Below are 16,247 nucleotides of genomic sequence, written 5' to 3'. Positions count from 1 at the left end.
GTTTTGCATCTCACATGGAAATTGGATTTGTGTCACGCTAGATACTGGCTGCTAGTTCCCTAGCGGTAGCTCCTGCTCACACTGATGCTAGATACCCAGGTTGTACTTTTAGCTCCTGCTCATCAAATCCTTATTTTGATCCTTGATGGATTTGTAGGTTTAATGTTTTTATGTGTTAGGTTTTACGGATTGATGGTATGCAAAATAAATACATTTATTACATACATATCTCATGTTTGGCAAATAATGAAGACACAATACATTATTTGCTAGATGGGATAATGGCAACCAAATGGATTGTGGCAGAAGGCATGCCAATAAGAGTTCCTATGCCACTGCAAAAGTAATTGAGGGTCAGGGGAAACAGAACAGTGACACTTACAGATAAGCAGCAGACCACACACATTTACACCCTAAAATACACTCTACAAAAACGAATGAGTACAAATATGCCAAAATAAGACATAGGAAATCCACCCATAAAGTTCCACAAAAATGTGTGGATCAGTGGTACCAGAATACCTTGGCGTAGGTAGGAGCTCTAATAGAATTACTATGTGATCTGAAGAGGGACTTCAAGAGAAACATACATCTTTAAATCAGCATTAATTACTAGTTTGAATATAGTATGGATTACAAACTTAGTTATATATTTCACCTCTTCTATAAAAAAATAACATTGGCAAGGTGAATGACTTTTTAACTCCCTGAACAACATTATTTCAAACTTCAAGAAATAGTGAATCAAATATTCCCACTTTAAAATATTAAATGGAGCCATGCTTTTGACTCTGTCATAGGCAGTGAAAGGACTGGGCACATCATTTGGCATCTGGTTGTTTTGCCCAACCTTCCCCCCGCCACTCCTTCCTGGCCCCTAGCTGGGGTAATTTCTTCTTTTGGGTTCTCGCATCACTTCGATGCTGATGACACACCGCTTTTATCTTCATTTCCACATTTCACAGATGACATTCATCATAAACTTAGTGCTTGTTTACTGGCCATCCAATCACGGATGTCAGATAATTTCTTAGTTTTCAATGCTGCAAAAACCAAGGTTATTTTCTTTGCTTCTACTACTATCTCCTCCCCTCTTTTACCTTCTTCTATATCATTTGCTCCGGCACAGTTACCCATTTCATCGTTGGCCCATAACCTAGGTCTTTTCTTTGACACAGATCTTTCTTTCAGTCATCATATTTCACTATCTGCTCGTTCCTGTCGATTTCATCTGTACAAAATATCGAAAAGACTGTCTGCTTATGACTTTTAAAGCCACAGAGTTACTAGTGTCTGCTTTAATATTTTCACTGATTTTCTATTGCCCTTCTGCACTCTTTGGACTTCCAATATCTCGCTTAGCTCTGCTGAAATCTGTATTTAATGCTTCTATTCGTGTTCTTTGTTTGTTGGCTCCTCGTGATTCTATTTCCTCTTTGGCTCAACTTGGATGGCTCTCTTTTCATCAACATCTAAAATTTCATTTTTAAAGCTCTCTATGGTCTTGCTCCCCCCATCTTTCTTCACTTGTTTCATTCTATCTTCCCTCTCGCTCGCTTTGTTCTGCTTCTCACCATCTTCTTGTAGTCCCCTGTGCTCCCTGTGCTCAATCTTGTTTTCAATCTTTTTCTCTTTTAGCATCCTTAAACTGGAATACACTTCCTCTCTCTCTTCATTCCATTACTGTATAGTCATCCTTTCAGGTGTCTCTACAATCCTACCTTATTTTGTCTGGTTAATGAGAATTTTTTGCAATTGCAGAAATACTCTGTTTTAAATATTGATTTAATTATTTGTACTGTTTTTTGTTCTTATGTTCAATGCTTTGGCGTAAGGCACTATCAAAAATCAAATACAAATACAATCCCCCAGGGTGTACCTTAAACAAAATCACATACCATTAAGTTTCTAATTGTGCTGCTCAGAGGAATAAATCATGCGCTATCTTATGTAACAAGGGTCCAATTCACTGTTAACAAATAAAGAAGATGGAGGAGATGGTAGTGGCTCTAACCATAAAATATATGATTACATTGTAAGGCTTCAGCAGCCGAGAACAGAAAAGAAATAAAACCTAGTTCCCTAGACTGTTACTAGAGGCTGCTAGCCATCAATGCAAACAAACAGCACATTACTGTACTGCCAAAACATCTCATTTAAATTTTGAAAGTGGTTAATTTGTCTTTCACCTCCAAGGAATGCGCCCCTGCTGCCCTCACAGCCACCAAACCCTCTCTATCACCCAACCCACATGATGGCCTCCAATACTAGATAAGGCTCAGGATAAAAGGTGGTGGGCTCATCTCAAAGCTATAGCAGTAAAGCTCATTGGGATATTTGCATACCCACAATACCTTGCATGCCAACAAATATTTAAAGGCTCACTATGAGCCAGAAAGGACACGAATCTGAATACACAGTTATTCTACAGGTCAAACAAGATTGTTTGCAATGTCCCCACCCCAAATATTTTGAGTAGGATTTACAAGAGATTTGAGTTACCATAGTTAGAATCTATGCCCAATGACATGGTGAAATCTTAGAAAATATCCAGATTGCCTGAAAAGCATTGTAGATATCTGAATATCAAATGTCCTAATGCTAGGTGTCAGTATGCCCAAAATATTTCCATGCCCATAATTCTTTGTACACCAAGTAAATGATATTGCAATCTTCCTCACCCATTACAAAGTAGGATTGACACTGCTAAAGCGGTAGAGGCTGAGTGTGACATTTGTCTACAATCTTTAGAGGGCAAATTAAATAGGTTTTCATGCTCACCCTGACCTATTCAGGGTATTGTTAACCGAGATATTCACACCAGTGAGTATAATTTCTTTTTCTTAAAAATAAAAACAAATGGCAAGAACTGTGGTGGGTGGCTTGTCCATTATGAATGCTTGAGGAGGTGGGAATTGTCTGTGGGCACTGATAATGCTTCTCTGAGCAGCACACAGAGAGAAACTGGGCAAGCCACATGAACCCAGAAACCTAGCTCTCCACCCTTCCTTTGGCTCTTGCCAAGCTGACCCCTTCCTCTGAAGCCAGATCATGTGCCCAAGTATGACATGGGAGCTCTGCATCATTGACAACAGCTGAACACTGCCACCCTTACTGTTTGCTTAATGTCTACTGTCTGCTACTCTAGCTCCGACCTCATACCTGGAAAACTTCAAATCTTGACTAATTATATTCCTTAAGGGTCTGTAGGTACCATCTGCCTGGGTATGCTGTTGCTGGAGTCCTTGGGGGTTGGTGAACAATGTGCACAGTAACCTCCTCTGGAAACAGCCAACCGCATTCTGCCGAACTGCTTACCTGGTCCGAGGGTATTGCTCTCTTGAACCTCCAGCACTACTGGGGGGTATTTTATCATTTTGTCCATCATCCCTGGAATTCTTCTTCATATCAACCGACTCTTGAGGGTCTCCCTCCAATGGAACTGTAGGAAATGCTCACTGGGGGACTTTCTCACTGAGGTAACACTTTGCCGCCAAAGACTATTCACATGGTCTCTGAGAGCTTGTCCATCTGAATCTAGAAGCATTTACCTGCCTGTTATATTCTTTTTCCCTTTCAGGAAGGACTTAGCTATAGACTCTGAAAGAAACTGTTTTTAAAAGTTATACTTGCTACATTGTGTTCTGTGTTGCAAAGTCTTACCTGTTAGTTTATTGTTTTTCTTTGCTTTTTATCTTGAGAAATATAGTTTTATATCAATATAGTGTGATTAACCTCTCATTTGGAGTCTAATGAAAGGTGTACAGTGTACCGGGGAACCACCTCAGAGCCCCTCCTTTCAGTTAGGCTTTGGCTGCTCTGCCCTGACTGCCTCTCAGAGAGCCTGGTGAGCTTGACGGAATCGCAAAACCAGTATCTGAATCAGGACCATATACTTAAATACTATTGTACTTCACCTTTCAAGGACATTTTAATGCCTTTTTATCTTGTTTTTCAACTACCACTTTTGCTTAACGAAGATTTTTCCTTTAATGGGCCACTAAGTTATTAATCTTTGAGCTTTGAAACATTTTGGTGTGCTTTTCTATTTTGCCCAAAGCGAATAATTAATTAATGTACCTTTTAAACTCATTTCAGTTTTCTTTCACTTTAAGGTTACAACTTTTGCATTGAGTGCTAATTTTCGAGTACATTGCCAACAGTATCAAGGCAATAATGTATCTGTTCTCATGGTATATCAATGAATGTTTCCCAACTCTAAACTTACAAACTTTTGTTTTAGAAGTTTCGTAAAGGCATATGTTGCTTTACAAAATTATTATAATTACATTTCCGTTTGCAATAATTACATTACACATTGTGCAAATGCATTGTTTAAGTATTTAAAACCTTTTCTTTTTTAGATGCTGGCAGCTTTGATCGATTGTGTGCTCATGGGAAGGCAATCACTTCAAGACTACAGAATTCTTGATTCTGAAACATTTGCCTGAACAGGAAGGAGAGTGATTCAATAAGATACTGGAAGATCCACCATTAAGAAAATACCTTTAACACACACTTTTGTCTGTGAGCATGGTCAATTCAGATTTAAATGTGACCAATTTTTCTACTTTTCAGATGTTTTGCTTTATTTTCATCAGAATATCGTTTCAGCTCAAGTTGAAGAGTTGTTATATTAATCACAAAAAGCTGACGGCTATTTTCCATTTATGGTGGTGTTTTCAATTGTATTTGAATTTGAATTTGGGTGATGCAGATCATCCTTTCTCCCAAATGAAAGGAATTCTCTTTTTTTCATTTCAACTGGTCACTTTTCTATATTTTTTCAACAATGTAATAAAAAAGATTCCCATGACACTTTTGTAAATGTATATGTTATGTAATGTTGTTTGGCATTCATATAACGCTCTATATACCATTGGTATGACCTCAAAGCACTGGTAGATTGAATGCCCTCATGGACCGTAGTCCAGGTCAGTTGAGAGAGTAGGGTGTTGAAGGGTGCTTGGATGCACCCGTTATGTGTGCAGCTGATGTAATTGCCTGATGGTAGCTGCATCCTAGCATTAGGTGTGGTGGTATTGATATCGGTTGAATGTGTGCAGTCTGGCGGGTGGACAACAAGACTGAGTTCTGGCTGTGTTAGGCCTGTGGAGCGCTTGTTTGCAGCTAGGCCGGCTTGTTGTGGGATATAGCTGCATTTTATTAGAATGATGAGGTGTTCATGGGTTAATGTTCGTATGTGAGCAGCTAGGTCAAATTGATCGAGGAGTGTAGCTGCACTCTAATTTTGTGATGGTGTAGAGTAGAGAGTAGGCCTAGTTATATGGGAGGAGAGTGTTTGCGTGGAGTATTGATCTAACGAGATCAAGTTCAGCATTTCAGGCATGCGGATAGCTTAATAGCGAATTAGTAAGCGTATTCAGTGATGACAATGTTTTGATCTCATTGAGCATTACTCATTGGGTTGCTAGGGTTCAATTGCTTCAGAAGGTCGTGGTTGGTATTACGGAAAGAGACACGTTTTTAGAGCTTTGCGGAAAGTCCTATAGTCTTGGGTATGTCGAATATGAGGGGGAAGCAAGTTCCACAGAGTTGAGGCCAAGGTTGAGAAGGTTGGATCCTCCGATCCTGACCGAGTTAGAGGTTGGAATCACTAGAAGGAGGGCAGTGCTTGATCTTTGGGTGTGGGATGGGAGGTATGGTTTTATCTCTTGTAGGTATATTGGGCCGGTCTTGTGCACTGCTCGGTGAGTGAAGCATAGGGTCTTGAAGGTGGCCCTTCGTCTGACTGGGAGCCAGTGGAGAGTTTGGAGAGCTGGTGAGATGTAGTCTCTTTGAGCCAGGGCAAGGAGCAGTTTTGCAGCAGCGTTTTGGGCTCTTTGGAGTTTGAGTTGGTATGCCGGCGCTCCTAGGTATAGGGAGTTGGCATAATCCAGTCTTGTCATCACAATAGACATAACTGCAGCAGGTCTGTTTGGGTATGAGAGGGGGGTAAACATGCATCTGAGAAGTTTGAGGTGGTAGTGACAGCATTTTGACATGTTGTTGATCTGACGGGAAAGGGTCAGGCCCAAGTCCATAGTGCAGCTTAGGTTTTTTACTGTATCGGAGGGGAGGGGGGAAGTGGGCCGAGGGATGGGGGCCATGGGAGCGGATGTGGTAGCAAGACAGTATTGCCACACACCATGATTTCAGTTTTAGCAGGGTTCTAAAGGAGGTGGTTTATTGTCATCCATCGATCAATATCGCGGAGACAGGCTTCAAGGTCGGGAAGGGGGTTGGTGCCTGACTTGGGAATTCTTAGAATAAGTTGGGTATTGTCAGCGTAGTTGTACCAGGAGATGGTTTCAGTTCTATGTCGCGGTCTGAATCCCGATTGTGCGGGGTCGAAGAGGCAGTTGGATTCTACAAAGGAGTTGAGCTGGGAGTATGCAGTCCGGTCAATGAGTTTCGCGAAAAATCTGGTGTTGGAGATCGGTCTGTAATTCTTGGGGTCAAGCAGGTCAAGGGATGCCTTTTTTAGAAGAGGCTTGACATGCGCTATTTTGAAGGCATCAGGGAAGATGCCAGAGGTGAGGGATTAATTTAGAATGGCTCTTGCATGTTCTCCTGCGCAGGTAGACGAGAATATTTCTTTCAGGACAGAGGCTGAGCAGAGGTCGAGGGGTGACCCGGAGGTTTGCTGGCTGATAGTAGGTCAAGGAACTTGTCTCTGGAGATGGGGTTTGAAGGAGTCGAAGGTAGGGATATAGGGCGTCGGGGCATGAGGGGTCATGAGGGGTTGGTGATGGGGGAAGGGGAAGGACAGTTTGGTGTTAAGGGATGTTGTCCTGTCAAGAGCAGTGTTGTAGAAGTGTAGGAAGAGGGAGTCGCAGAGTGATTGTGTGGGGGTGGATTGAGTAGAGGAGCAAGTGGGTTTGACGAATTCTGATATGATCATGTGGAGTTCTTTGCTGCGGTTCCCACAGTTGAGAATTTGTTTATTGTAATAGGCTTTTTTTTGTGGCCTTTCGGATTTCAGCTTTGTAGTTGCGTTGTTGCAGGGCGAACATGGGTCTGCTGAGATCTGTTTTGGATGCTCACCATTTGGGTTCAAGAGTTATTTTATTTGTTGGCATTCCTCACACGGGGTGTGAACCATTTGGGGGACGGTCCATTGCGTGAGCAAGCGGGGCGCAAGGGATGAGGGGTATTAGTGAGTCATTAAGCCAGGAGTCGATGGTTAAGGCTCTATTGGGTGGGGGAACGTTGCAGGGGGGGTGAAGAAGCAGGGCTTCGGCTAGGTCGGGAAGGATCTAGACTTTGTTCCAGCATTTGAGATCCCGGGGGGACGGCCGGGGGGGCTGTAGAAGATGGGGCAAGGGTGTGGATAGAGAAAGGGATGGCATAGTGGTCGGTCCAGATGAGTGGTTTGGGACGGGATAAGTAAACCAGGAATTGCATCAAGGGTGTGCCCACCTGAGTGGGTTGGACCAGTCGTATGATGGGAGAGGTTGAGCGCATCAAGACTATCAACCAGCGAATGAGTCATGGAGTTAGAGGGGATATCGAACCAGATATTAAAGTCTCCTAGGAGTGTAAGAGATGGTTGGTTTACTTGAATGGTAGCTATTGAATCACAGAGGTGGTTGGCGAAATGTCTATTGTATCCAGGGGGTCTGTAGATGAGGAGGAACCTGTGGGTGAAGGTCGGAGATAGAGATGGTTTTACTAGAAGGGATTTACAGGAGGCAGTGCATGTCTGGGATTCCATGAGTGAGACTGAGAAATGACGATTGAAGAGGACTGCCACTTCGCCACCTCTGGGGGGTCTATTGTGGGCGATGAGCGAGTAGCCAGGGTGGAAGGCTTTGTGTGCTACAGTGGCAAAGTCATCAGAGAACCAGGTTTCGGTAGGATGTCAAAAATGCTGTGTCTTGTTCTTGCTATCGAGCAGGCGTTAAAGAGGATTCAAGTGACTTTGTGAGGGGATGTGGGTTTTGTGGTGCTCATCGGAGTGGGAGCTTGAGGGACATGGCTGTCTGGTGGGGTGGTGGGAGTGGTAGGAACAATCAGGGGTGTTGAGACAGGTTGAGGAGGGGTACGGGAGGGGCTGGGTGCCTGTGTGTCTTCTGAGAGGGTTACATCGATGGGGGGCGGGAAGATTAGGCGGGCGGAAGTAGGAATGTGAGAGACAAGGGGTGAGTCGTGAGAGACGGGTGGGTCAAGGGGGGGGTTGGAGGGTGGTGGATGGGTTGGATGGTGTGAGGGGGTTTAGGTGGGCACATTTTGTAATGAGTCTTGGGGCGAATGGGGGGTTTACGTGTACAGGGCGAGAAGTCAAGAGAAAGGGGGTGGAAACTGGGGGAGGGGACAAGGGAGTGCAGGGGGGTAGGAGAGGGAGAGGCTGGGAGGGAGGGCTGATGCAGAAGTGGTGAAGAGTAGAGGGTGGAGGGAGAGGATCAGTCACGATTCCTGCATTTCGTGGGATTTGGTGCAATAGGGGTGTGAGAGAGGCGAGGGGGTCAGAGGGGAGGGGGATGAGGCTATCGTATCAAGGGTGAGATGCGCTACTTTCAGAGAGGGGAAGGGATATAAAGGAAGTGGTTTGTTGGCGGGGTCGAGTAGGGGTTGGAGGGGTTGGTGTGTTCCCGAGTGGGCGGCATGGGAGGTTGGTAGAGAGGGCATAAGGATGGAGTAGAAGTGGAGGTGGGTTTCCGCTGTTTGGAGCGCCAGAGGGCTCCCCTCGCTTGGGAGTTCGATAGAGGGCGAGGTGTATGGGCGGGGGGGTATTAGGGTGTTCTCAGTAGATGGCAGAGGGCTAGTGGGAGTCGATGTGTTAGGCTAGGATGGGAAAAGGGGGTTATGCGCTTGAGGGGGCAGTTGTTTGGTGCACCAGAGTGCTCCTCTGATTTTAGAGTTGGACGAGGGATGATGGTAAGAGAGTGGATGGCCAGCGTCTGGGTATAGTGAAGAACGGGGGGAGTGGACATGGTTTGCGATCCGGTAGGGGTGGCGGTGGGTATGGAGCGGGGAGGCTAGGGATCAGGACAGGTCAGAGAGGAGGTATATCAAGAGAAGGGATCTCCATCCTGGGGGAGGTCAGTGTAGTACCTAGGGGTTGATGAACTAGTAACAGTAGATGTATAGGCCCAAGATGTACAATCTGTGTCTAGATTCTGGTGACCGGGACAGTGGAAGAGGGCCAAAGAGGGTAACAGTTGGGAGTTCTAAGTGAGCGGCAGAGGCAACTAAATCACAGAAATATCAGTGTGCACTTTCTAGAAGTGCATCAATCGCAGTGGGCACTTTCTAGGTGTGGAGTAAGCTAACAGGAGCAATTCTAAGTGAGCAGTGCAGGTAAATGGATTACAGTATTATTCAAGATGTGAGTTACGCTACCAGGATCAATTTCTAAGTAAGTGAGGTGCTTTTTAGATGAGAATCAATGCAGCAAGAGCACATTTCTAAGTGTGTGGAACAAATAAATCACAGTAATATCTCAAACGGCACTTCTAGATGTGAATCAGGTTAACGGGAAGAATTTCTAAGTGTGTGGGACAGGCAGAATAAAACACAGCAATATCTCAGGGGGCACTTTCTAGATGAAAATCAGGCCAACATGAATAATTCTAAAACCTAGATGGCACCTTCTAAACGAGAATCAATGCAGCAAGAGCACATTTCTAAGTGTGTGGAAAAATAAATCACAGTAATATCTCGGAGGGCACTTATAGATGGGAATCAAGCTAACAGGAACGAAGTGTGTGGAACACATAGATCACAGTATTATCAGCCCCTTAGAACAATTTCTAAGTGTGTGGAACAGGCAAAATAAAGCACAGAAATAACTCGGGCAGAATAAAACACAGTAATATTGCAGGGGGGGACTTTCAAGCTGTGTGTTAAGTTAAGAGGATCAATTCTAAGTGAGTAAATCGGAGTATTTTCTCAGTGGGCTCTATTTAGATGTGAATCACTGTAACTTTCAAGGAGTGAGTCAATCAAACGAGGACAGAAATCTTAGTGTGTGACAGGGGCAGGATTTCGTACTATAACAGTGGGCGCTTTCTATTTGAGAATCGATGTAGTGGGAACATATTCTCAGTGAGTAGCATAGGCATGTGAATCACTTACAGTAACTTGCAGTAATATCACAGTGTGTACTTTCCAGAGGTGAAACCGTGTTGCAAAAACAGTTTCTAAGTCAGCAGCATAGGCCAATAACTTATAGTACTACCAAAGTAGGCACTTACTGGATATGAATCAGTGCAGCGAGAGCGGAATAGATAGAAGTCAGTCTGAACAGTTTCCTAAGGTGTGATGCAGGCTAGCATTTACAATGTTTGGATAGTTAGCAAAGTGGTAGGGCTTCCAGGGTAGAGTGATTGCTCTACCCCATCCCTAGCCACTCCTACCTTAAACGTCGGTGCTGGTTGATGGCTGGCAGCTAGCTTCCCCTGCTGACACCTGCAGACATGATATAGACCCACCTCTATAGGAGCCGCCCTTTGCCTTTGGGCCCTTAGCCGCAGGGGCTGCACGGGCAGAGGGCTGCCCTGGGCGGGTCAGTTATGACCGGTGGACTTGCCAATCAGGGGTGGTGGGCGGGGGGGATCGGGAATCAAGAATTGAGGAAGCGAGGGACACTGGGCATAGAGGGGCTGCATTATTCACCCAAAAAAACAGAAATTTTGCCCACAGGAGCAACGTACCTAGGATGCACTCACCTTGCTTTAGATGAGCAAAAGAGGTGAGCGGAGGCTGCCGCTGGTCTCTAGGCCTGCAGATCACAGAGATATTCACCAATCAGGGGTGGTGGGTGGTCTGGGAGGTGGGAGGGATCGGGAAGTGGGGAAGCAAGGGGCACAAAGGGGCTGCAAACTAGATTATTCACCCAAAAAACAACAGAATTAACCCTTTTCCTCACAGGCCACTTTCATCAAATCCCATTTCACCAAACGGATTTGGCTGCAAATCTGGTGATGGGGTGTGGGTTTAGATATTTAGAAAGGTTGAATGTGTGTTGGGGATTGTAATGGTTGCAGGTGGTCTTACCCCCCCCCACATTTATTTGCGGTAAAATGCATAAATAATTTTGGGGTGAAATGGGATTTTATCAAATCCCTGCAAGGAAATGACATAGATCTGTATATTTAAAGTGGTACAGTGGCTTAATATTGGTTGATGTCCTTTGGGTGTGAATGAATGAGCATCAAATGTACTAAGGATGGTGATCACTTTATGAAAACAAAACTGTTTACAGAATAGCAAACCATTACAAAAAGAGTGTTGTATTTTGTTATTGTTAGGATTCGGTCCACCCTTCCTAGGAGTGTACAAACTCCAGTGGCGGCTGGGAGCCGGACGAGTTGCTCCGTGAGGTTTCGGACAATGGAGAGCCTAGATGCTAGGGGAAAAGGAAAGACGTGGCGTGGTGCTTGACCACGCAGTAAGGTTCTCCTCTAAACGGTGTGTTGTGGCACCACGCTGGCGTCCTAAAATGGCTCTTACATCTCTCAAAGTATAAAGAGAGGTCTCTCCCTATACACATCATTCTTGCAACAGTCTTGCAACTCTCCTATTCCTGTGAAGAGCCTGTTGCCTCTTGTTTATTTTCCCATTAGGTGTTTAGTTCTTCATAGATGTCCATATTTTAAATGTCCTTTGCATGCTGTGTTCATCAACAGCTACCTAGGTTAAGAGGCGACTGCTGAAAAGACATCAGCTACTCTCTTCATCATTTTTTACTTTGATCTAAACATTCTTCATTGTTTAAAACCAAAGTCTACCCTTGCCGTCACCCTATCCAGCTCCTGCCACGCTCAAATCAAAGGAATGGGGTGTGCCACGTAGCACTCCTGTCTAAAGGGAAGGGTTGACTGGGGTTGAGGTTATAAACAGCCCTGTGTATCGTTCCTCGTGGGTTGAAGCTGTGTTGTCTCTAGGACTTTCGAGAAGGTTTGCTTCCCGTCTCGACCCTCTACCTACATGGGTGTTCCCAAAGAATTTAAAATCTTTATGACCCAATGCTGAATTCATTTTCTCAATGAGCTTTAATTCTATGCCTCTGATCAAGCCAAGGTCTTTCATTTTGTTTAACCTTTACAAGACAGCTGTGACATGGGCCACACCATATGTTAATGGAAACAGTCCCTTGTTATCAGACTATGATGTATTTAATTCTGCTTTCCAGTCTGCTTGACAGGCGATACGAAGTACAGTCCTTAAGAAATTAATGAATTGATCTATGTCAAGGAAGTCTGGTTCTTCTGTCATGTGTAGCTTGCTTTAGCAACCCGAACTAATTGGCCAGTAGATGCCCAACTATCCATTTTCACTAAATGTCATTTTATAGCACCCCGATAATATAAATGACTTCATATGTCTCATGATATGAATAAACTAAAGAACCAGTCAAAGAAAGGGTGAAAAGAAGAAATGGGAATTTTGAAGGGCGCCTCTTTGGAAGAAGGAAATCCTGCTGTCCAAGGACCCAGAACCCATGCAACTAGGGAGCACTACAGGTCGAGTAACCTCAGAGGAGAGTGAGAGACAGAGAAGGGTGAATTTATGTTACTATTGTGGCAAAACGGGTCATTCAGTAAGGGTATGCCCAAAAATGCCCTCTCCCGCAGGAAACACCAGGACTCGTCCTTGAAAGGGAATCCCAATACAAGTCAGAATGAAGAGTATTCCCTGTATTATCTTTGCCCAATGACACCTAGTCATTTGGTTTATATGTTCATACAAGTACAGTCACTAGGGGGGGATCAAAAAAGTGTAACGGTTATAGCTTTAATGGACAGTGGAGCAACTGGGAACTTCATTGATATTTCCTTTTTACATCAGAACACTAATCCCCTGGTATCCAAGATCCATAGTGAACCTATCATCTCTGTGGGTGGTACACCTTTGATATCATGACCCATTTCATTACAGACCCCTCCTTACTTATGATCTGTGCCACCTATCACCATGAGTATTTATCTTTTGATGCCATAGCCGCTCCACATTTACAGATAATCCTTGGGATACTATGGCTAAAACATCAAAATCCTCTTATAGATTTGAGGAAACAACATCTCACATTTCAAGGTAATGAATGTCCGGCCTCTTGTTTGCAGATATTACCTCTACTTTTCTGATGTATACCGCCCCAAAGAAGAAGAGAATTTGCCTCCCCATAGGGCGTACTACTGTACTATAGAATTGATCTCTGAAGCCAAGTTTCCTCATGGACGTACGTACGCCTTGTCAAAAAAGAGAATATTGTCTTAAAGCAATACGTCGACGACAATCTCCAGAAAGGGTTCATCCAGGATTCTACCTTCACTGCAGGGGTCCGATTTATTATTATTTTGTTACATTTATTTTTATTTTATACGCAAGAAGGATGAGACCGAGCTCATGCCATGTGTGTACTATCGCCAACTCAATTCAATCATCAATTAAGAACCTATCCGTTACCACTCATTCAGGTACTACTGGACCAAGTCAGAGATGGCCGGATATGCACAAAACCTGAACTCAAAGGGTCATGTAACCTTGTGAGGATAGCGGAGTGTGAAGAGTGGAAAACTATTTTTTGAATCTGCTAAAGCCATTTTGAATATATAGTCATGCCCTTTGGTTTATCCAATGCCCCAGTCATGTTCCAATATTTCCTCAATTACGCTTTTCCCAATTTCTTGCACGTTTTGTAGTGATTTATTTAGATGATATCCTTATCTTTTCCCCGTCCTACAAAATTAATGTTTTCCATTTTAAAGAGGTGCTGGATCATCTGAGGAAGTATCAACTGTATGCAAAAATCTCCAAATGTGAATTCCATTAAACTAGTATTATCTACTAAGGATTGAAATGGATCCCTGAAAAATCTCTGCCATCGTTGAATGGCCTCAACCTACTTCCATCAAGGAACTCCAATGTTTCATCAGATTCTCCAATTTGTATCACTGCTTTATTCTTAAATATTCCCGTATTCTGCTACCCCTCAACCAGTTTCTGAAAAAAGACATCCCCTTCAGCTGGACATGAGAAACAGAAGAAGCTTTTTCTACCCTGAAGACAATATTCATCTCAACTCTGGTACTCGGATTCCTGGATCCAGACTTGCCCTATCTCCTGGAAACTGATGCTTCCAGCCATGCCCTGTGAGCCCTTTTACAGCAAAAGGACAACAAATTGCACCTGCCAAATCCCATTGCTTACTACTCTCATACCTTAAATCCTGCAGAGCGTAATTACAGCATATTTGAAAAGGAGTTGTTTGCTATAATAGATTATTTTCTAAATTGGAGACATCTGCTAGAGGGGGCACGCCATATGATCACCGTGTATGCGGATCATAAAATCTAGGATTTCTAAAAACAGCCCAGTCAACCAAACAATGACAAAACAGGTGGATCCCGTTCTTTACCGGTTTTGATTTCATCATCCCGGTCAAGCAAGGAACCTACAATACCAAACCTGATGCGCTCTCACGTGCATATAAAGATACTGAGTTGGAACCCAAAAGAATCCCTTTAATATTACCCAATATTATAATAGCGGTGGCTACCCCAGCGCTGATTCTATAAGAATACATATTGAGAAAGACGTATACATCTGCCATAAAAAAAAGTTTCTCTAACAAGATGCATATAACACTGAGTTAAAAGAGTTGCTATTTCACAAACAGCGTTTATTGTTGCCTACACAAGCCAGTCAAAACACACTCTTATATTAGTGTCATGATCTACCCGTTTTGGGCTATTTTGGGGTCCAAAAGACCCTCGAAAAACCATTAAAAAAGATACCATCGACTATGTTCAATGATGTGGGGTCTGTGCCGAGTATGGAGTTGCTCCACCACCTGCTGCTTCCCGAGAAACCCTGGCAGACTTGCACTATGGATTTTATAACAGACCTCCCAAAGAATACGCGTATACTGTCATCTTCACGGTAATAGACTCCTTCACAAAGATGGCTTATTTAATTGCTTTACGAGAAATCCTCTACGCTCCTAAATTGGCCCAATGTTTCTTGCAGAATATTATTTGATTAAGAGTACCTCGTAACATTATAGCGGATGGAGGGCCCAGTTTGTATTAGTATTCTGAAAAGCTCTAACAAGGTTTTAGTCTGATTACATTACTCCTCTGCTTAGCACCACCAGAGTGATGGACAAAGCGAAAGAGCAAACCAAACTGTGGCGCAATACCTCTGGTGTTTTGTGATGGAACATGAAAATAAATTGACCCGGTTACTTGCACTGGCTGAATTCGCTTTCAACAATCCTTTTCATACTTCTATCCAAGATACTCATTTCCCTGTAGCCTCTTGGACCCATCCCAATTCCATTCCAGTTTCCCTTCAATCACATATTCAGTGCCAGCAGTACAGGACTAGGTTTCTTGTATTCAAACTGATTTCAGCACAGTCCAAAGACACCTACTTGAGGCCCAAAAACAAGGTTATTTTACCAATAGGAAACGTAGACAGGCTTCAGATAATAAGATTCAGGATGAAGTCCGGTTGTCCACAAAACACATTGGAATTTCTTTATGTAATAAGAAACTCAAACCTAGGTATATTGGCTTGTTTTTGATCAAGCAAGTCATATATCATTAATTCAACTCACCTCTCATTACAAGATGCATCCTATGTTTCATTTTTCTATTCTGAAACCTGTTCAGAGGTAATCTATCTACCCCCGTCCCTTTGTTCCAAACCTTCCCACTTTAGGTGCCCCAAGAAGAAAATGAAGACATCATACAGTTGACTCAAGTTTGAATCAACGCCAATTACAGTATCTCATACATTGGAAGGGCTGTGGGGTAGACAATAGATCCTGGATCCCTGTGAGGGATGTGAATGCTTCCTGGCTTGTTGCTAAGTGCCACAAGGCTCATCCTGACAGACCTGGACCTCCCCTTACAGATTCTCGGTCCTGCACGAGGAGAGGTTTCGATGGGGTGCATGCAGTTGGGATTCTGGCCCCCCAGACCCACTAAGTGTATTTTCCATGCTGCGGGTGCTGCGCAGACGAGTTGATGCACAAGGTTTCAGACCATGGAGATCCTAGATGCCACAGGAGAAGGAAGGATGCAGTGTGGTGCGTGACCATGTGGTAAGGTTCTTTCCTCTAAACCGTGGGTTGTCCCACCATGCTGGCATCCTAGAATGGCTCGTGCGTCTCTCATAGCATAAATAGGTTTCCCCCCTATGCACGCCATTCTTGCAATGGTCCTATTCCTGCCAAGAGCCTGTTTAATTTCCAGAAGCATTTGGAAGTATCCTCTTGTATATCTTTCCATTAA

General features: G+C 43.7%; 1 protein-coding gene across 2 annotated transcripts in view; it reads left to right on the top strand.

Moving 5' to 3' along the window:
* The window catches only part of LOC138577950 (tetraspanin-3-like), a 437,846-nt gene extending 433,030 nt beyond the window's left edge, over positions 1 to 4,816 (top strand). For both annotated transcript variants that reach the window (XM_069649670.1, XM_069649669.1), the window contains one exon: positions 4,365 to 4,816. In XM_069649670.1, the coding sequence (XP_069505771.1) occupies positions 4,365 to 4,451 (87 nt within the window). In that variant the 3' untranslated portion in view covers positions 4,452 to 4,816. The remainder of the gene's footprint in view (positions 1 to 4,364) is intronic.
* Positions 4,817 to 16,247: the final 11,431 nt, after the last annotated feature.

Source organism: Ambystoma mexicanum, chromosome 1p (genome assembly GCF_040938575.1).
Source record: "Ambystoma mexicanum isolate Mex_15411 chromosome 1p, UKY_AmexF1_1, whole genome shotgun sequence".
NCBI classification, from domain to species: Eukaryota; Metazoa; Chordata; class Amphibia; order Caudata; family Ambystomatidae; genus Ambystoma; species Ambystoma mexicanum.
The sequence above is the reverse complement of the archived record's forward strand: the minus strand, read 5'-3'. Positions and strand labels throughout refer to the sequence as shown.